Here is a 22,084-nt window from a genome sequence, read left to right on the forward strand (position 1 = left end):
TTGAAAACCTTGTTTACTTTACATATAACAGTAGTTTGGTTATAGACTTATAGAGAGACCTTCTAAAAAAATGTTAAAATGTATTACCGGCACGCGAAGTCTTAAATTAGAGTGTATACATGAAGACTCAGCACACCACTGCTGAAAGGTTGCCGACCCCTGGTTTAGAACATCTGCTGCATTTTTTTTGTCTTGGTGGTGGTAGACTTGTTCCACATTTTCCAACTTACAGACATTTTCTAGGTAGAGGCTTCAAAATTCTGTAAGTTACAATGCAGCTGAACAGAAATCAAACACTTAGTAGTTATTGTTTAGGGGAAATTGCTCTGTTTACTCACTGATTACTTTTTCACTTTTATCAACTATTCTGGACAGTGGGCCTCATGCACATTTGAAATGGCAGTGGCTGACATTAAATATTATGTACTTTAAAATACATTCAAAGAGGCTTTATTTAAGCAGAAATGTTCAATTTTTATTGATTTGTATTTGATACTGAAAATCAGGAGAATTACAAATCTTATGTACAATTATTTATAGAAATAAAAATCTGACATCCATTGCCGGTCTTACTATTTGTCTGCTGGATAGAGAACGTCACTCATAAATACGACTGTATAAAATTTGCTCCATAGGAATGTCTGTTTTACACTTTTCTCTGTATTAATACCTTCATTTTATATGCTGGATATAAATAAAGAGTTAATTGAACTGTATGATGATATGAAGGAAGCGTGTTTCATTCCAGTTCTATGAGCAGATCTCCTTCCCCAACAGTCTCACCAGCTTTACAGTGCACAGCTTTCACCTACAGTGTGAAGGTGAAAATAATTATTAAATCTTCCCTGCAAACATGGCTGTGTAAGTTCTGTAGCATGTGCAACCTACATTAGAGCATGTACCTGAATGTACAGTACATACACAGAATAAATGACGGATTGCTGAGTAAGTAAGAATACTATAATACCTAGCGCTTTATCAGTAGATCTCCAAGCGCTTCACAATCTTACGGTGACACTTTCTGCAAGGCAGCCACACAACCTTAACTCTACCCCAGAGAGATGTCAAGAAGAACTCAGAACACTGTTACCCCTCCCTAAAAAAATTTCATAAGTAAAAATAACAAGGTTAAAAAAGTCAAAGAACCATAGTTGTCAAATAAATGCAATTGTATATTTAGTTTACTCATGTTCACAAAGTCAGTTTCCTGACTATTTTTTTTTAAACTAGTCCCACATACCCAGTATATGGGATTGCAGAGTATAGAGCATGTTTTATTTCAATATGTACAGCTCAACATCTTGTAGTAGCTGAAGACTCTACACCGGCAAGAACATTGTGGGATTTTTTTAAAAAACAGATCTTTATTTCTAAATCAGTTTTCCTCAAACCTGCCAGACCCATATGTCTGAATCTTTTAAATAGCTACTTTTAAATTCTGAATGGAAAAAGGTTCCCCAAAATTAGTGCGAAAACACTTTACTTAATTAAAAAACCACTTGTCTGTTCTCACAGCAGTTTCAGCGAATGGGATCCCCTATGCTTTCTGAAATGTACTGGAGTCACCTTGGCCAATGCCTATTTCTGACACACGTAGAGTCTAGAACCTTCATCAGGCAAAACCAAATTGCTCCCTCATTTTTATTCATTTTACAAACATCCATAATAGATGCAAATTAAATAAAACCCAAGCCACTTGTTTTAGCAGTTAGAATATAAGAACAGATTTTGGAGGTGGAAGACAATTCAGTGGAAAAAAGGAAAACTGAATATCTTCCAGCTGAAACCAATGAAATTGAACAGCATGAACTAGATTCAAAGGGACAAATCTAGTCCAGCACCAAGAGTACCAAAACACATCATCTCCGCAAAGGCATTAAGTTGTATTTGCTGTTGTGGGAACCATAACTCTGAACTTTTGAAAGTTTGACCATGTCAGTTTTTCACATTCAATAAATAAAATAATTATATTCCAAAAGCTTTAATGAGCTGACATTGTTTTACTATCTACAGCTCCAAATTGTTTTTATTTTCTTAAATTACATCATTTTATTTTAAAATGGAGACTCTTTTGGGGGTATACAAAGAGACCACTTAGAGCTCAGATACTACGTAAATCCTGCTTTAAAGGTTTAAGAGGGGCATAAATGACATATTGGGCATGGTACTGGCCAAATTTTATCCATATGCGGGGGGGAAGGGCATCTGGACAGAGAAATAGAACATTACTACTATCAGGAGGTGTGCAGGGACTTGGGAGGAAGCTCAGAGGCTGGCTAGGGGGTCACAAAATGAATCAGTCAGAGTGAAGGCAAGGGTGGGAATATGTAAAGGTTAAATTAAACTAAGAAAGAAGGAAAATAGAATGTAAGTAACCACTGCAATATGAGAATAGATTAAAAACAATGAGTAAATAAATGAGAATTAAGGAGAAACAACTAAACTGTAACAAATATTAAAAATGAAAAGTAATAAATGTAAAAAAAATTAAACCTGGTCTTACAGCAAAAGAATTAATACCAAGAGGCTAATAGTCAAGGGACAACATTACAGTAATAGGAAAGAACGAGAGAGGCATTCACGTTGCTCCTCGTCCTCTTGCCATATTTTGTTTACCTAAGTCCTGGTCCTGTCTCAGGATCTGCTAGTACTACAGTGCATGAAGTTAAACATGTATGTGTTTGCAGGACTGAGATCTTACATTGTTTATTCTCTGCAGCAGGGTTCTGTCTATAAAGAGCTTAGAACACTTCTGGATACTCCACGTTTAACAACGTCCTCATCAAAAAATGCTCAGTCTGGAACCTGTTACTTTTTTTAAAGCAATATTCTTTTCTAGGGTAAACACCACTCATCTACACTACTGATGTATTTTCCATACCTTGTTCCAAGTATCAGGACAATGTGAAATTAATGTACATTTAATTAATTTAATTGCAGAAAGATCTCTGCTTTTAACTGCTCTCTGAAAATATGAAATTTGGAGAACCGGCTGCAGCTCCTCTAATATTTCAAACCAGTCTGAATTGCTCTATCTTAAGGAACAAATCATTTTGAAGAACTCATTTACATTAATTTTTGCAGCCTGTAAAACCACTTCATGCTGTGTCATCTAAGTCTTGTAACTATTTAGTAGCTTTCCAGGCAGATGTAAATGTTAAAAATTAAAGGTACCTCATTTTGAAAGATATAGAAAATGAAAAACAATTCTACTTCTAATACTTTAACTAGCACAGCCCTCCTCTCTTGTTTTTGGACATTCTGTCCAATTTGACAAGTGACATGCAATTTAAAAAGATGAGACGAAGCATACCTTGCCAGTTTTAGCAGCAATCATACTGTTCTGCATTTTCATAGCTTCAATTACACAAATCTCCTGCCCTTCTGAGACCTGGTAAAATTAAAGCAGTACAATAATGAGGATAGAAGACTTTTAAATGCACTAAACTTGCATCTTCTGTCTGCAGAATAAAGTGATTAATTCCTTAGGCAAAGTTTATCAAAGTCTAAAAAGTTTTTCTACAGAACAGCTGAAACCAAGTTGTCATATAGAAGTCCACAGCACAAGAAGTGCGACTTGCCGTGGTTACCTTTAGCTAATCAAAATTAAAACAGAAAATGAATCAATTATGTAGTGGGCGAAGGAGGAAGAAACAAAACAAAAACAAAAACAAAGCGATCCCCTCCAATCCCACATTTGCAACTTGAACTTTCCAAACTCTCACCTTCCAACAGCCATCACACTGACATCAATAAAGGACAGAACAAAATTTAATGTGTGTGGTTTTTGACTTTGGAGCCACTGCTGTACTTCCCTGGCTCAGATCCATATGGATACTAATCCTGATTCAGGAGCCAAATAAGTTTCTTGGCATTAGTCCTATGGAGAATGGACTAGGGTCTTTGACAATACTCGGTAGCAGACTAGTGCAGAGCAAGAATGGACACCTTTGCACGTCACTATATGGATGGTAGCTGATGCCTTTGGACTGCTTAGAGGAAAACACCAATTTTTAATCCACCTGGGAGGGCTCTTGGAGGCAAAAATGACAATTTTCACCACAGCTGACAGCTCTTAAAGGGAAACTCTCACATTTCCTCTTTCAGCTTATTTGCACTCTGCCAGCAGACATAGACAAGCTCAAGGTCATAAGCAACCCACTGTGTAGCTCTACTTTTGGGCTGACCGTGGCTAGGAATCAGATTCTCTCTTCAATGCCTTTGACCATGCAACAGAAATAAGCCACTTGAGGTTTTATGCTTGTTATGCAGGTTACCCATTTACGGTGGTGGGGGGAACCTTCATGGTCCAAATTCATCCCTGGTGTAATCCCACAGACTACAAGGATTGTTTTGGAAACCCTGTGATGATCATCGGAGATGGCAGTCAACAGATTTACACTTTGGATGGAATGGGCCCTGTGTGCCAGTAGCCCGGCCTTTGTGTAAGAATGAACTTTCCTGAGACATCTAGGTAATCTTCATGGGTTTCCACTGCGACTCCTATAGTACATGGATTTAGTGCCTTTGAACTCTGTGTCCTCTTTTCCTGCACTGTTCAGATGGTGGTATTTTTTGGTACACAAACATGAAGGGATGTGATTCACAGTGATGGTCTATGCAGTCTTGGTCATGTTGCTTGTCTCCGTGTATTGTCACATGGTATCCTAGGACCCGTTAGTGAGGGTGTGCTATCCAACAGAGAGATATGAGAGCAGTCAGCAAAGAAACCATGGATGTGAATACATTGAGTGTCTAAATGATTTTTCTTATGAAGTAATGTACTGAAGGTAAGCATCTCCCCTAACTCTGTTTTGGGTGGTGTGTCCCCTGCAGAAACATCCAGGAATCTGAGGCAAGCCAGAGAGATACTTATTACTTCTAGACTAAAAGAAGCTTCTGCACTATCCCTCTGTCAGACTTACCAACAGCAGTATGAGAGTTTTAGAATAAGAGCAGAAAACGTTGGCTCTAAGAACTCTGATTCTAACCAGATACGCTGAACAATTAACATGAACCATTGTAAATACAGAAATTCTGTCATGAGAGTCAGGTGTGCCGTTTTAAGTCATTAACACTGAGATTCTATGTATGGTACCAAACACTTGTTCTTTATTATCAGTTATGTCTCTAGCCCATCTCTGCCTATCTTTTGTCATTCCCCACCCGGGAGTACGAACAAGAGAAATCAAAACCAAACCCACCCATTACAGTTTAGCTACAGTTGAAACACCAACCTACTAAAGAAAGAAAATTCAGAGATTTAAGACCATTCCATTAGTGCACTCTTAGGAAAGCTTTGCAGTCAAGGGCCATGGACAGAGGACTGGGCTCCAGGAATTAATAAAATGCTCATCCCGGCTCTGCAACTGATTCTCAATGTGACCATGGGCAAATCGCTTAGGCCACAATTTTCAAAGCCGAGTTCTCAAAGTTAGACATCTAAAGCAGCAAAGTCAATGGGAGCGGTGACTACTTAAGAGCTCTGAAAAACATCTGGGCATTTAGGGGCCTAAATATGGATTTGGTGCTTAATGTCAAGCACACAAGTTGTCCCACGCCCCTGTGCGATTCAGTTTCACAGTCTGTAAAATGGATCATTTGGTCAGATGGTTGGCACATTAATCAGTTAATGTTTATGCAGAGCCTTAAAAATGTATTTACTGTCTAAATGCTAAGTAGAGTTGTCTCTGTGAATGTCAGGTACTGCAGTGCAAATGGATGGAAATGAGTGAGAATCAGTATTCTGTATTCGTTGGCTTCTGCTTGGTGCCTCGAATTCAATGTAGTATTTTTGTGTTTGATATAGATCTGTGTTTACAGGGATGATAATAAAAGAGTTGGGCTTTATAAAGAAAACCAAAAAAAATCCAACACATAAAAGTAATTTAGTCAACATCTAGTATTCTTATTCATTTAGAAGACAGAGCGTGCTTTTTGTAAGAACCCAAAGTTAAAATGCTGTGACAGTACTTCTGATAATGTGCAATTTGTTTAAAACTACTTGGTGAAAGCATCACTTAAGCACAGAAGTTTAATCACAGTTCTTACGTTAAATCTTTATGATCCTTTCATTGTACAATCCTAAAATTAGGCATTTGTATCTCTCTATTTTCTTTTGGGCTTTGTCCAATTTCTTTCATTACATAATTGTGTGTATTCTTTAGCCTGTCCGTATTATTTAGCCTGTAAATGAAGATCTTAGTGGTGTGTACAACTTCTTCCTTCCTCACTTATTTAAGGATTAATCCGTGCTTGTTAAAGTATTATGCCTTTTTTCACGTTCTATTTCTTCCCTATGTGTGTTAAACAATTAAATCCACTTCTGATTCACAATCATCTTTAAGTTTTAAATTTATAGGGACAAGTCCTTGATGACCCAAATTTGTCAAAACAAACAAACAAATAACCCCAAAATTCTGATTAGTTTGCACTGGCTTAGATCAATTTGTTCTGTTGGTTAAAAAGAAACAAAGACATTTTTGTTTTGTTTTAATAGATTTATGCTGTATAAAATCTACATTTAAATTGCTTGGATTAATGTGAATATGAAAATGGACAAGTCAGATTTAGTTTCTAGAATGCATTTTTAGTGTAACTCTGAATATTTTAATGATTAATTTTTTTAAATCCATTTTTATTTTTTAAGCAGATCCAAAAATGAAAGGAAGAGAAGGGAACCTAATATCCAACTGCTTCTAACAATACAGATAAGAAATTTTGGAACAGCAAATCCCATTTTAACTCTTTCTCTGTCTAATTTAGGGACTGCATGGTCTTATTTATCCAATCTTAAAGAAAGATTACAGACAATATGTGGAACTGTCTTCAGTGTTTTTCTAACCAAATAATTCAGGATGAGGAGTGGAAGTGGAACTTGAAAAGTAGCAACCTTGAGCTATTTTCATTATGCATACAGGAGGAACATAAGGATTAATTGTACTCCCAGAGATGGCTCCTTAAAATTCAGAAGTACAATAAGACATCTGAGGGCATTACTACTGAGAGATCTTTGTGAGTATAGTACATGTCTCTAAGACTTTTGTGAATCATTTGATAAATACTTAATGATTGTGACAGGATGTCTTCAATGTTAGGCTTATGAAATGGTCACAAGTCCCACAAGTCTTTTTGATAAACCCAATCAGCACTGATGTATTTCTCCACTCTATGTCTAATTGGTGTAAAGTTTGTAGATCTGAATCTTGTATCTTTCATCCAGCTTACTGCGTCCTCTCCTTTGACATAGGGTCAAGGTTCACATTCGCATCCGATTATCAAAGTGGCACTCATTAAGCAGCAGCCTGCCTTGCACCAAAATGAGTTAGCTTGAAGGAAAACTCAGCCCATTTACTCAGCAGATTTTAGCATTTTAAGGAGGGCTGAATGTCACACAGTATTGCTACATTTTGAAGAGTTTCAGACATCTCCAGCTGATGATTAATTGTAAGTGATGGGAAATAAAATCCAGTAAAGCCAGCTGCTTGCCATGGTCGGCAAAATTACTATAATGGATATAGGCTGCCAATTTTCCAGTTTTACTGGCAAGTCTTCCAAGTGTAATTAAGGGAAGTTATAAATGATATGGAAATCTATCAAGTCCCATTTATTTTCAGAGGACTCTTTCCCCCAGAGACTTTTATCTTCAAGCTTATAGTTTGCTTTGTTGTGCTAATGATTTAAACCACTTCTTATTTCTGATTAAAGCCCCCAATATCCTTCATAAGAAGTTAGATCCACCTCTTTCACAAAGATTTAAAGAAACAGAACCCTTTTTAAGTTGTGTTTGTGAAATAAGCTCAGCTCTTGATTCCTCTGAGCTGCATCTTAGGTATCTACCTACTTTTTGGATTTCAAACCATGAGTAGCCTTGAAGAGACTGCAAAGATTTTGGGGTTAGAGTTGACTTTTTTGGTTTTCTCTATTTAAAAAAAATTAAGATTGTAGAAACTACCTTTCATGCTAGGCATTTAGCAGGAGGTGGTTTTTCTTGCTAATGTTGTTTGATTTGGAATAAAAGCATGAAAATGATGTGCAAAGGCCTAAAATTGGAGATGTAAAGGATGGCTGCACAGTATTTCATTTCTCAATTTCATCCTTCAGAGCCACAAAATGGGGGTGATACAGTTACTGGATGAGATTTACAGTAACAGCTGTGGTCTTCCCACACAAGGGAGGACCTTCTAATGGGCTAAGGTCTGTTTTGAACAGACGGGGAGTAACAAAACAAGGTTCCCTATTAAGGGTGTGCAGTAATATTTCTGATAAAGAAAATGAGAATAGTCAGATTGCTTTTAAAAGACCCAAATCCCCTTCTGCTGTTAAAAAATGGAATTATGTTAGAAAGTGCTAACTGCTAAATAAATAAAAGACTAAAGGGATGAAAATGCAGGAGAATTTTTTTTTAAATCTACTCTCTACCAACTGTAAAGAATGCATAGGAACCAGTGCCAGTGGCATATGGCTTTCTACTGTGCTAAACATTCAGACAAAAGACAGGTTCATCAGTCATTGGTGTATCTGGATAAAAAATTAGCTTCTGATGGATGGTATTTAGAGCTTACCTGCTGCTAGTACATTACCAGAGAAACACAGGTTTTGAAACCCACATGACATTAGAAACTGCCGACCATGAATACAACACGTGCAAGCACTCATAATGTATGCCAGGTTATACAAAATAATAAATAAGCTATTTAAACCCTCTGCCTAAAATTGGGCCCGCTGCAAGGAACCCTGGGTCAGTCCTACACAGGCCAATTAATGCACAGCATCTGCTGTACAGAAGCAGTGCATGAAGCATTTCCCAATGATTTCAGCAATTAAAAGAAAACTGTTTCCTGCCTGTTCTGACAGCAACTGTGTTCAATGCAACAGTGAGCACCAAATCATTGTGTGCAGCTGAAAAAATTAAGTCTTTTTTTTTTTTTGAGAAGGGGGTGGGTGGGATGAAGATTTCTTATGGAACAGGATAGTTCTTTTGTTGTCCTACATTCTGTGTTTTTCTGCCAAATTAGACAGAAGGCTCCGAGGGCTTACAGGGCCCTCTACAGTATCACCTTCTGGTGCACTGTGGCTCCCTAAAAAGATGGATCAATATCAACCCTGCTGATTTGTCTACAAAAGTGAAAATCCTTCAATTACATTTTTAATACCATTGTATTTAGAACACAGGTGTTTGAATGCAACACAGTTTTAAGGCTCTTAGATCTGAAGAAAAGCCCAGTAACATCCACAAGCAAAAAGCATCGCTGATTTGGTTAAAAGCGCAGTTAGAATCTGATTTTAATCCTGTCTCCTTTCTGAGCCTGAGAGAGAGAGAGAGAGAGAGGGAGGCTGGTAAATATAGCTCAATATTCCCATAATTTCCACACTCGCATCCCCACATATTTATGTATACTGAGAATGGACAATGGGAAACTATGCAATAATAAAGCAACAATCAAGCAACCTTGAACATACAAAATAGTGCATATGCTCTTTCAAAATTAATACAAACACGTACAATTTGTAATCGTTATGGTTGCAAGAACATTATATGGTACATTAAAGCCATGTTCCTTTTGTGCACTGAGGTATGTAGAAAGTGCTTGAAAATAATGCTCAGTGTTAGTTTAAAAAAAAAAAAAGTTAGTCCATTTTAGTATCATTGCCCTCCCATGACGTTCTTTCTCTATGACTTGTTGGCATTTTGGCAGCAAGCACCTAAGTAGAAAACAAATCAGGAGGAATCGGATGAGCAGCGATTGAAATTCCTTGACGTTGTCCAAATCTGTGTAAAATAATTAGTGCAGGTTTTCCCTTCCTTCCAAATTAACTTGGAAACAGAAGCTATAGAGTTGAAAATATAATTAGCAGCAATTAACAGTGCTTGACAGATGATTATTCAACTTTTTATGCCACACTCCTTTAATGAATGAATGTAGGTATAGCACATCCCAGATTTTCTGACCTCTGATTAACCAAAGGTCAGTGACGTCCTCCTGACAGCAATGAGCACTGGTCATTGCACCTCCACTTATCCAAAACACTAGTTTTTCCAATTGTTTCAGAAATTTCCAAAACTTTTTTGGGGAAGCTGATGTGCTACGTATGTATTTTGGTGGCAGCAGTTACCACCAAATACTACACATATACATGGTCTTGACAGCCTAAGACAAAAGCTAGTTTCTGTTTTGGACACAAATATTTTGATTAATCGGTGATCTTTTAAAAGTTCTTATGAATTTGGTAAAACAACCACCATTTTTTTTAGTACGGCCTTCTAATTATTTATGAATTGTTTCTTATTGTTACAATAGAATTTCACCTTTAATAAAACCCCACTCCCAAAGAATCTTCAATGTATGTGTTTACATAAAGAAATAAGTAAAATTATTAAAGTAAACTGTATATAAAAGAATGCAATCTTAGACCAATATAAATGTTACATTAAACAACATACACTTTTAACAAGTAATACATTTTGAAAATAGTGGACACTTATTAGCATAAATCACAATAGAAAGATCAGTTAATTTAACTATTGTGTTCAACCTTGTGGTATCAGCATGGTGGGAATATTGGAATGTTACAGTTTTTTTAAATTGTAAAAATGGTTTCAGCTTCAGTTTACTGATAATTTTCCTTACAATAAGACACTAAAACTATAATGAAATGTATATGGTTGTACATTAATTAATGTACAAACATATAACGAAATACATAAAAGGGCAAGTGAGATTCCTGATCATGTTTGATCAAGTTCATAACCTATATTTTACAGAAATATGCAGCTAACATCCACACTGGGAACACTACACACACACACACACACACACACACACACACACACAAAGGAAAAAACTGAACAGAAAGGAATAATTATACCCACAAATTATTGGTTTATTCACAACTGGAGTGGAGAATGTGTATGGTTTGTGAAATATGCTGGTATATTAAATAACATCATAGATTTCTATGTAAAAGGTATACATTAAATTACCAACCTCATTCCTTCTATATTCCATTTTGGTTATTCCCCCCAGCTGGAATAAGAATTATTATGGACATAAAGTAAAAAAAATAAAAAATAAAAAGACAAATCTACTTTATTTAGATTTTTGGGACTGCATTGCAAATAAGGTTTGAAACTACAAGTGAAATGGTGAAAAGCAACAGGTAACGTATAAAATCCCAATTTCTTATTTTACAAGAATTTACAATGTAATGAGGAGTATATGTGTTTGGGTGGCAGAACTGTGGAGGTTTTGTTTTTTCACTCAATATTTTAAAGTTAAAAACTCTGACTGGACGTGTCTGTAATCCACGCAAGCCTTTTTCTAGACTTTACTGCCAGAGGATTTGAATTCAATTTTCAATAAAATCTCTCAATTTGTTTCTAGCCTAGCAGCATTAAGTAGTTTTGCAAAATGAATTTAGCCAACACATCTCACTTCAGCAGTTTTAAACAATCCTCAGGATTTTAATCTTAATGCTGAAATTACTCAAATCAATTAAATTCCATAATATAGTAATATTTTGGGGGGAAACTGTCTTGTGCATTCTCAGTACACAGATATCTGCTATTCAAGCAAAAGTTTTAAATTACAAATTACAGCTTCACTTTAAAGTCATGGTAGTTTTGTTAAATGAGAAATGTCCATTTAAAACAGTAATTTGACATGATAATATTCCCAAATCACGATAGTCTTACATTTATTGGGAAAAAAAATCTTGAAAATTGAGATAACAATCCTTAATTACAGGGAAACCTCCAGCAGTGTTCTTACGGCTGGAATAATATACAAACAAATTAAACAAAAAACAAATCCATGTTGTGACTGGACATTTTCTCCACAATCACTGTTCTTTTGTATATATTTGTAGATGCCCAAAGAAAATAATTAAACTGATTTATCCAACTCTGCAGGCTATAGCTTACTAAATAGTGTCTGGCTTATTAATGCCACCTATTTCTAGTTACTGTGGGTTTTTTAAAACGTTTTTATTTCAGATGCATGCAAAATTGAAAAAAGTAACAATAATATTTTCAGAGGGCCATTGAGACCTTTACGATCAATTATTGTTGCCATATACAATCACTAGCAAACTCAGAAGAGTTATGAAGATAACCCATTTTGGGAGCACCCTGGCAGGTTTTCTGTAACCATGATACAACATTTGAGCTATGCACACAGAACCATAATATCTTTTGCTTCCGATATTCCACTGATTCACTCTACAGCATTCTTTACACACTGAGCTCAAAGCAGAATATCAGAAGGGAAAATAACGAACAAAGGATTAGTAGGCACTGTTTTACTCTGCCCTCAGTGCTTAATACAGAATGTCTGTGCAGCTCAGAATGAGTTTTTAAATTTTGTTGTATTTTTTGTAATTGTTACAAGATTCAATTGTATCTGTAGCATTTTCCTGGAGGGTTATGAAGATGGGAATGTACACAATCCATGCCTGGGGGCCAATTGTGTTCCCGCTGAAGTCAATTTGAGCAAGATCAATGCCTAGGCTATGATTTTGAATGTGTATAACCTCTCCTGTCTCATTTAACACTGCCAATGTCCTGAATTTTGACTATACCAAATGGCCTCTTAACAACAGGCTTTCATTCTAATATGTACTTCTTTATAATAACCCTCTTCACAGAAAATTAAAATAGATGTGCTTTACTAGACAGACAGTGCTATCATTACAAATAAGACATAAAAGTTTAGCCTAAACTGAAGACTCATCTGCTAAATATCAGCATCTTTTTCTCATTCAGAGAGTTTTCAAATTCACAGTGCTTTTGTGGTTCACATTACTTTGTTTTTAACTGTTCCCAGTGACAAGCAAGTGACATTTAATTACATCCCTCAGATAACGTGGGGAAAATGGTAAGGAAAGAAGAAAGCAATGTGAAAGCTAAAAAAAATCAGCACAAGTCCTACTCCCCTTCGTATGACAAGTAGCGCTTTCCCCTAGTGGGAATCGAGCAGAGCAGAAGGCTGACTTGTGGCCAACAGAAAATGAATTTCTTGCTTGTGCACTACTTCTTTGGCAGAAGTGACTTCCAAACTGGTTATCAGATTCGCTGGGGCACGCACATACAGCCTTCTATCATGCTTCAGCAGCCCAACGCGTTTTTCATAAATAGCAGCCAAAAGAGAACATTATTTTATGAAAGGCAATGATATAAAGTCTGAGGAAAACTAATGAAGAGACCATCGCTGGCTTCTCATTTGGCTAAGGACACAGAGAGAAACTAACCAACACCATGTGTTTTACCTGGCCAAGCAAAATGCCCATAACTAAATGGCTGATAATAAAGACAGTTGTAAATGCAGCCATTCAAACAAAGATGATGTGCCCCCTCACTAGGAGTTTCTTTTCTATTGTAATGTTATCTCTGAAGTATGGCTAATGTAGACTACCTCTCGATGCTATTGAAGTCTCTGAAATAATCTCTTGGAGAGCCCAGCCCTGGTGCAGAGACTGTTATATGATCTTCCAATAATATTTAGCATAGGTCACAAGTTAAAAAAAAATAATCTTGGAACAGCTAATAACAATGCCGTTTTATTAATAATAGCTATAACCTGAATGAAAACTAGGAACAGCATCTGATTTTTCCCTGCTTTTCAGCTGCATTGTTTTCAGACACCATTACCATTGTAACTGATAAATACAGCTGGAAATACAAAGATGACTTAAATTCTTTAGTCAGCCTGAAAAACAAGGAAGATCAGAACACATTCAAGCAGTGGGACAAAAAGGTTTGTATTTATCAGAGAGCTACAGTTCCCTATTCATCATGCCTTGAACAGCTGTAGTGAGTAAACCTCGTTCTGATGGACAGCCAAGACATGTAATCTGAATCACACCATCCCACTGCTTATTCAGTGCAGATAGCTGATACTACCTCAGCTCCTTTTTAAAGTTTTGACACTAGTCCTGGAAAGGAAGGGTTTAAGTTAAACCCTTTCCAATAACGCAAATGTGTTTTTGTAATTAAAGCCACACAATTAGCATTGACAAGCTCAGGTCGGCAGAACAGAGATTATGCTGTTCAAGGGTTCTGCCACTCAGTGCCTCCAGCAAAAAGCTGCAGGAGAGGAGGAGAGAAAAAAAATCCTCACACATTATTTAACTTGTACTCTTGCACTGCACCACTTGTGGATTTGTACAGGGAGGTTTTTAATTCCTTGGCCGTGGCCCCATCCCCCCATGGTTCTATTCCTTCAAGACCACAAAATATTTGTCAGGCACAAGGAAAACATTTTATAACATCCAGCAGAATTAACTTTTTTTAAACCCAATCCATTTATACTGTGAAAAATGTAACGTAAAAACGGTTCAGTCTTGCAATATTGAAATACCTTGAAAACATGATCTTTCCTCCCACAAAAACAAATATTTGCTTAAGTACCTTACTCACTAGGCAACTCTTAGGCTGCCTCTCTATAGAAGCAGTGGGTTTCACTCCCCACACAATGAGATGAATCGGTTGTAAGCAGTCAGTATTCCAACCAGCTTTTAGGCAGATCTCAAGACTAGCTGTTTTGTTAATTCTTAACTGACCGACCATTCATTTTTATTCTTGACAGATTGCTAATACTTTGCTGTAAACAACACATGATTTACTAATACGCTTTTCTGATCGCTTGTGACAGAGGCATCTGAGTGTTTCAGGCCCTGACCCTGCAGACACTCCCACACGATTCACTTTGCACCAGTGAGTAATCCCGCCCACTTCCATGGAGCTGTTCCTGTGCATAAAGTCACTTCCCAGGCATAAGAGTTTGTTAACATTCACTGGTGAAACAGGTTAATTTTAAGCAAATTCAACAGTTTTTAAAAGATTTTTAAAAAAAAGTTGTCATTTAGTGTCAACATTTGCCACATGCAGCAATTACAACAGTCAAGATATATTCATACCTCTGCCACGTGACACAGTGGAGTTTTCCTTTCAGTTGCATTTTTACCAAACTGGAATTAGTGTGTGTGTGTGTGTGTGTGTGTGTGTGTGTGTGTGTGTGTGTGTGTGTGTGTGTGTGTACACGTAAACACATACATTTTATTTATATATAATTAACATAACAAACATAGATAGTAACATATTTAATATAAACGTATGGAGGCAAAGACCCACTTTTCTGGATCTCTGCACCTGGAGCTTTTATGTCCCATCTCTTTTTCCTATCAACAGAGAGAAATGTCCATACGTATGCTGTGTAAAAGCAGAGGAAGCTGCATGGAACTGTGTAAAACAAGGTGAAGCACTATGTAGTGCTTCACCCTCATTTTATAGGGCAACACCTTTTGAGATTAAACATGTAGTAATTTGGGGTCCTTAACCAGCTTGTACTCAACCTCTCTCTGAAGACAGGACTGTACCCTGGGGGTATGTCTGCACCTCAAAACAAACTAACGCAACAGGGCAGATGTCTCAAAGCCAGGGTCATGGGGCTCACGTTGTGGGGCTAAAAACAGCAATGTAGACTTTGGGCTCCAGCTGGAGCCTGGTCTCCGAGACCCGCCCCCCCCCCCCCACTGTGTTTTAGAGCCCAGACTCCAGAACCTGGCCCCAACCTGTGTCTATACTGCTGTTCTAGGCCCTGCAGGACAAGCCCCAGGTCTCTTGACCCGGACTCTGAAGACTTGCCGCTGCTGGTCTTTTTCTGCTTCATAGATGTACCCTTGAATTATAAATTCAGGGATCAGGATTTTCTATTTGCCTGTAAAGTGCCACATGTCTATTTATGGTACTGTCTAAACAATAACAGTACTAAGCACTTTAGACTCAGGCCTGTGTTGCTTCATTCTTATGTCCCATATCCCAGTATAACATCACCCCCTTCAACGCTGTAAATTGGCTCAGATTCAAGGCTCTTAACCCCTAACTATAATTTTATGTAATGCGGTTGTGCTCGGATGTCACACAAAACTGAATAATGTAAAGCACCTACATGTAACTCTCAAACATCATGGTTTTTTCTAGTTCTGTGTGATGGAAAAGAATAGAAACCCCCAGGATAGTGGTGATGTGTCCTATTACTCTCCTCTCCCTAGATTTTGCTCCTTAGACAGGGTGAGGGAATCGCCTACAGAGATTTCTTACTTAGCATGGAATGCTCCCTTCAGGAATGTGTGAATCACAGTACTCCTGACATGACACTAAATGACAACTTTTTTTTTTTTAAATCAAGTAACGCTTCCCCAGGAGGACACATTAACATCTATCCTGTTTCACATAAACATGAAGATTGTACTTGACAACTACAGTACTTAACTGGTCCATGGCAGAAAATCAAGCAACCTCCCCCACCACAATCAACAGGATAGCATGCTATCCAGATGAGTGTTTGCTCTTATTCAGCTATGAAAGTTCCCCCCCACCCCAATGTAATATGAAATGTGCTTTTTAAGAGTACAGCTTAAACAGAGGAATAAACAACGGATAATGAAAAAGAAGCAAGCAATACACACACACAATCATACTCTCCAGACAATGTTACAAAAGAAAGTTCTGTAAAGGAGACTGGCTCAGGCTTTCAGTTATACTGTGGAAGAAACTGTGTGGAATATAGTATAAAATTATATATAGCAAAAGAGCCTCTCTTACCAAGTCCCCAGGCTTTACAGAAACCGCCACCACTGCTCCAGGCATCGGTGATCTCAAAATACTGGTTGTATCCTCCACTGCTTTCTCTGGCATGTATTTACTCAACTCTGCAGCAAGCTTGGTCAGTATGCGTAACTTGTACTTAAGGAAAAGACAAAAAGAAAAATATTTTAAAATATTTAATCTCATGTCTCTTGTGAATTTCTTTGTAATGATCTAAAAGTCTTGCACTGATATACTATTTGTATGACGACTTAAGAGATGGTGTTTTAATACTATACACACATTATCTATACTGTATGGAACTGTCTAAAGTTTCAAATCCGTGTCACAATTTTCACTACCTGAATATATGGACAAAGGTAAAAATACAGGACAACCCAAGACAGCGGCACTGAGTAACTAAAAGGGCAATATTGGATTAATAATCTGGTTAACACGTTTCAGGGTTTTTTTTCCCCCAAAGGGAAAGAAGATTAAAATTTAAAAATAATTAAAAAAAGAGAAAATATCCTTTTTCTTACCAAATCCTATTCTGAGTTACCCTGGTTTAGGTCTGGAGTAATTAAATGGAATAATTTCAGATACACACCTGAGTGTAACTGAGCAGAACTAGAATTTAGCCCTGAATTACTAACGCCTCCCTAGACTATTAACAATGAATGAATTTTAAAACATTACTTTACTTTGTACTATTCAGTGTTTGCATCTAACACTTCATTCAGCTTTTGCAATCAAAACAGATCAGACAATTTCACTTCCATAATATCCTGTATAAGCATAGTGCTGCAAACAAGGCATGGCAAGTCCTATTGTGAGGTAAGAAAGAACGGAACCTTTCCAGGATAAGGGTGATGAGTCCTGTTCAACCTAAACTATTTAACTGTTTTTGTCTAAATTTAAAAAGAAAAAATATTTCTATGGTGTTTTATAAATTAACAAAACAAAACAAAACTCCAGGGCCTGAACTATCTAACACCATCCCTTTAAACTAAACCTTTCTGAAACTATATACATTTGTATGTCAATATCCCTTTTTACTTTAGTTCTTAAAAACGTGTGTACACTTTCAATGGGCATTTCATTGAGTTTGTGAGAATTTTTCTTCAAATCTGCTGCAGCGCATGTGAAACTGAATGTAGAAATCCAGTAGATGGCAGCAGGTCTCTGTGAGAAACTCCTTGATCTCCCAACATCAACTGAGAGCGAAGAACAGTATTGCACTACATCAATCATTTAAACAAAGGTTTCAATAATAAGCGTTGTAGGCTGAAGTTCATTTAAAATTCAAATATGTATTTTGATGAGGTAAAGTTTAACACCTTTTAAAACGTATATTGTCTACTGAAATAGTTAACCATTGTTTTGTTAAATGGAGTCTCTCTACTTTTCATTTTTATACAAAATGACACAGATGAAGGCAAAGAGGAGTCTAACTTCTGCTTCCAGAGGGAGCAAAATGGGATACTTGGAAAAGACAATGGTAAGCTAATTAACTGCAGTAGAAATCATTAAAAAACAGCTTTCTGAAGATACACATTGTTTGGTTTTAACAGAGGGTTATCATCCTACATAAATGCTGTCCGGATAGATGGAACATGTGCAGTGAACAATGTAACCATTTGGTTGGAAAATATTTGGAACTCAGAAATATGAGACACAATTTATATGAAACAAATAAAACCTCTGAATTTAGTCATGTGCCACAGTAATAAACAAAGCTATACCCACCACCTGGAGATTTTCGGACTCTCACCAAAATACGTATGCCTTGAGTACATCTGATGCGGTACATATGAGCCTGCACCACTTTGTATATAAAAAGCTATTTTAACTGAAAACATCCTGCTGGCATTATGCTGTCAATTAGAGTGTGGAGTGTACATTTTCAAAAACAAAATAAGGTAAGTTATTTACCTTTCTGCACAAATGACTACATTGAATGCAGTGAGCTGCTTGCCATGTCCCTTTAAAAAAAAAAAAGGACTGTTCATGTGCGTGTACGTGCACTTGTGGGGGGTGGGAGAAGATACCTAGAGGAGATTTGATAACATAAGTTGCAAGCAGAATTGCGACAATGTGACAGGTCAAATAATAACATCTTATGCATGTTTCTTTACTCTTGAATGTGTGTGTTGCAATCAAGACATACAAGTGTCTGCCAGTTTCTGAAGGATATGATCCTTAAGTGAAATTACAGTGCAAATAAAAGCTTTTTGCTCCTATTTAAATTCATCTGAGTCATAAGTGGCAGGGGAAAAAAGCTAGCAGAGTGCATTCTGCTGTCAATCTAATAAACATTCTGTGCAGAGGGACTATTTATCAAAGATAAATTGTACTTAAAAGTCCTTCATTAAATCTATGGGGGGGAATATAATTACACCAAATTGCACAGTTTCAGTATCCATGGTTAGTGTCTGCTTTGTACTCATAGTTTGAAAATAATAATAATAAAAAGCTAGGTCTTGGAAGAAAACACAAATAAGTTAGCTTTCTGGACTGGCACTACAGTATGGTGTTAGAGATTACTTTGATATAGTTTTCAAAAGTTATGCCTACCCTCCATTTGATTTTCTAGGTATTATATAGATTGATTCTTCTGCACTGCCCAACCTCAAAATTTAAACTTTAAATGCGGGGGGGGGGGGATTTGCTTTAATTCCAAGGAACAAGCCGTCTTATAACATTTCACTGAGGTTGCAATACTTAAAGTAATTCCCCACCCACATCAAAACCTGCAGCAATGCAGGGGGTGGGAGACAGGGAGAATGTCCTGCTGTATGTTGCACGTTAAAGCTCAATTTTCCTTACCAAGTTATAGTATCCCTACCAAATACTCAGTTTTTACCATCTTTATAATTTTCATATCTTTTACATTCCTTTCTCTGCAGGACTCCTGCTTTGCTTGGAATGAGATGTGAGAGTCAGTAAACTAACAGCTTTCAAATGCAGGTCTTTGTTATTGATGCGCTGTTCCTTTTCCTTTTGTATTTGTTTATTGTTCTTTAGTCTGTTTTGGGGATAAGAGAGTTATTGTAATCTAAAAGTACAAAATAACAACAGTAAACTTCTCAGGAAAGGCCTTTTTTGGTGCAGTTGGCTAACAAATGACCTTTCGGAATAAAAAAAAAGAAGACAAAGCACCAGAGAGAAGGTTCCTTCTTTAAGGTTACCTTTGATGTATTTCTACTTTCTGCTGGACCCCACTAAATCCCCACATAAGCATTCCTTTGTAAAGCTATCTCTTAGCTCTCAGAAACCATATTACAGAGAGGGGGGGCAGTGAGCTCTTGATCCTAACCTGAGACATACACACGTGGCTTGATGAGAACTGCAAAGGCCTTAGGAAGACCAAACTAATCATACAATGCCTACAGAGGTCTCTAAAACAAAGACAATTAAGGACATACCAAAAATGTCTAACCGTGTGATATAATACCGTTACACCTTTGCTTTACTGAATTAACTCTAAAATCTGAAGTGGAAGTTTCTGTATGTTTTTTTAAGGTGTTTTTTGGTTGGGTGGTGAGGAGGAGAATGGGGAACGTTGCAGAGGTTGGATTACAAGTGGAGGCCATAAGGTTTCCATTGGTCTAAAACAGAAGAAACATCTGCTGGAGTCATAAGCAGGTTGTCTGTCGGTGGACTTTAGCAGCAGCGAAATCTGCCATTGATCAGATCTGAACTCATCAGCAGTTGTCTCTGGTCACTGCTCCACTGTTTCAGAGGGTAATTCTGCCAGCCAAAGTAAAGTTAATAAAAAAGTACCTGAATGGAGTCAGGCATGCCCGATTGGGTAGAAAACAGGTATTTCTTTTTCACAGGATTATTGAAGTCCACTATCAGTAAACAAAAAAGAATGGTAGGGAAGGGTGATGTTAGCTAACAGTCTGCTTAGGGTAACAGTATGCTGTCCTAGGTCTCTTGGTAAATGAACGTTATGTGTATGTAATGCAAAACCACCTCTTACAACTAAATCTCTCTGACTAGAGAAAAGGGCATAATAATAACAGATGTGCAGGGATAAAGGTACAAAGAGAAGGCAATACATTGAAAATGAAATATATTTATTTTAAACCTACTGTATAAATCTCTTAAGTAGAATAAGTGGTAAAAAGAGGAAAAAGAAAAAAATGTAGGCAACCAATTGTGGTTTAAAGGAGGTCACAAGCACATATTTAAAATACATTTCCACTAAAGAAAAGCTCAGTAAACTATACAGGTTATCCTACCAACTGTAACAGAATATAATATGCTGCAAGTATAATGCTCAAACTGCATCCTGTTACATCTTGCATTAGTTCATCAAATAGGATCTTCCCTACATACCTTAATCTCACGTTCTCTTGAGCTGTAAATACTCAAACTCTACTGGATATTTTATAGAGCAACCTAACATAGCACTATGCGTATGTATATCTGTAACTTAAGTACCTATTTGGATTGCTGACCAGAAGCAGATTTACAGTATGCTTTACATTATATTCAGGCATGTTTTTAAAACCTGTCATTTTTCTGGTAGGAAGGTTAAAAATTGTAAATTGCTCAGCTTCTAGCAAATAAGTCGCCCACTGTGCATCTTGATTATTTTCAGTAAAACAACTGCACTGCAGACAGTAGAATAATGTCCATTTCTGAATTAATAAACTTTATTAGCTAGGTAATTTCCCTTTAGCGCTCTTAGTAAGCTTCCTTTTCTGTCTCAAGTCATTTAACAGGTGTCAATTGGCCATCAGGAGCTCATGAGTAACAGTTTTCCAGTAATCATTCAAGTCAATAATAAGCAATGTTCAATGCTGAACTGCTATCAGCACATTGTCTTTTTCGTTAATTCCTCTTTACATTTCAAAGCAGTGACCATATCCTCGTTTATACTTTCACCATGACAAATAGGAAAGCTTGTGTATTTATTCCATATTACTTGAAGATGGCAGTCATCATCATCATCATCTTTTACAGACAAGGACTTCTTACTCAACAAGGAGGTTTAATGTAAGTCTCAAATTACAGAGATCTTGAGCTCTGGGTTCTGGAGCTAATTTACTTCCACAGTGTGGTAGTAAGAACTAATACTAAGATCTCCACACAAGCAACTACATCCCTAATATAGTGCAGGAGCAAACACTGCACGTGCTGGAAAATGACAATAAAAAATGAATACCCACAAAAATCATGAGCCTTTAACAGCAGCAAAAGGGAGGAGGGGGAAGAAGGAGAAAATCACCATCGTGCAGAACACAGTCCAGCAGAAAAACTTAATTAGAATTGCAGTCCAGCCATGCTTCCCACTTTCAATTCATTGTGTGATACATAATTAACACTCTAGAAAAACTTAACAAGGGTTAAAGCCATGCAAAATACATCCCCTTCACTTTAGGCTAAGGGTAAACAGTCAGGATCAAAAACATACAGAATTAAAGCTTGTAGATGTCCTTCTCTTGGAGTTACAACCCAGACGAAGAAGGTGAAATGAACAGACAG

At 37.0% G+C, this 22,084-nt stretch overlaps 1 protein-coding gene across 3 annotated transcripts in view; it reads right to left on the minus strand.

Moving 5' to 3' along the window:
* Positions 1-60: 60 nt before the first annotated feature.
* The window catches only part of PCCA (propionyl-CoA carboxylase subunit alpha), a 417,465-nt gene continuing 395,441 nt past the window's right edge, over positions 61-22,084 (minus strand). For all 3 annotated transcript variants that reach the window (XM_045009001.1, XM_045009013.1, XM_045009009.1), the window contains 3 exons: positions 16,604-16,744; positions 3,314-3,391; positions 61-808 (listed from right to left, as the gene is read on the minus strand). In XM_045009001.1, coding sequence (XP_044864936.1) covers positions 740-808; positions 3,314-3,391; positions 16,604-16,744 — 288 coding nt within the window. In that variant the 3' untranslated portion in view covers positions 61-739. The remainder of the gene's footprint in view (positions 809-3,313; positions 3,392-16,603; positions 16,745-22,084) is intronic.

The sequence above is a fragment of the Mauremys mutica genome, chromosome 1, assembly GCF_020497125.1.
Source record: "Mauremys mutica isolate MM-2020 ecotype Southern chromosome 1, ASM2049712v1, whole genome shotgun sequence".
Classification (NCBI taxonomy): Eukaryota; Metazoa; Chordata; order Testudines; family Geoemydidae; genus Mauremys; species Mauremys mutica.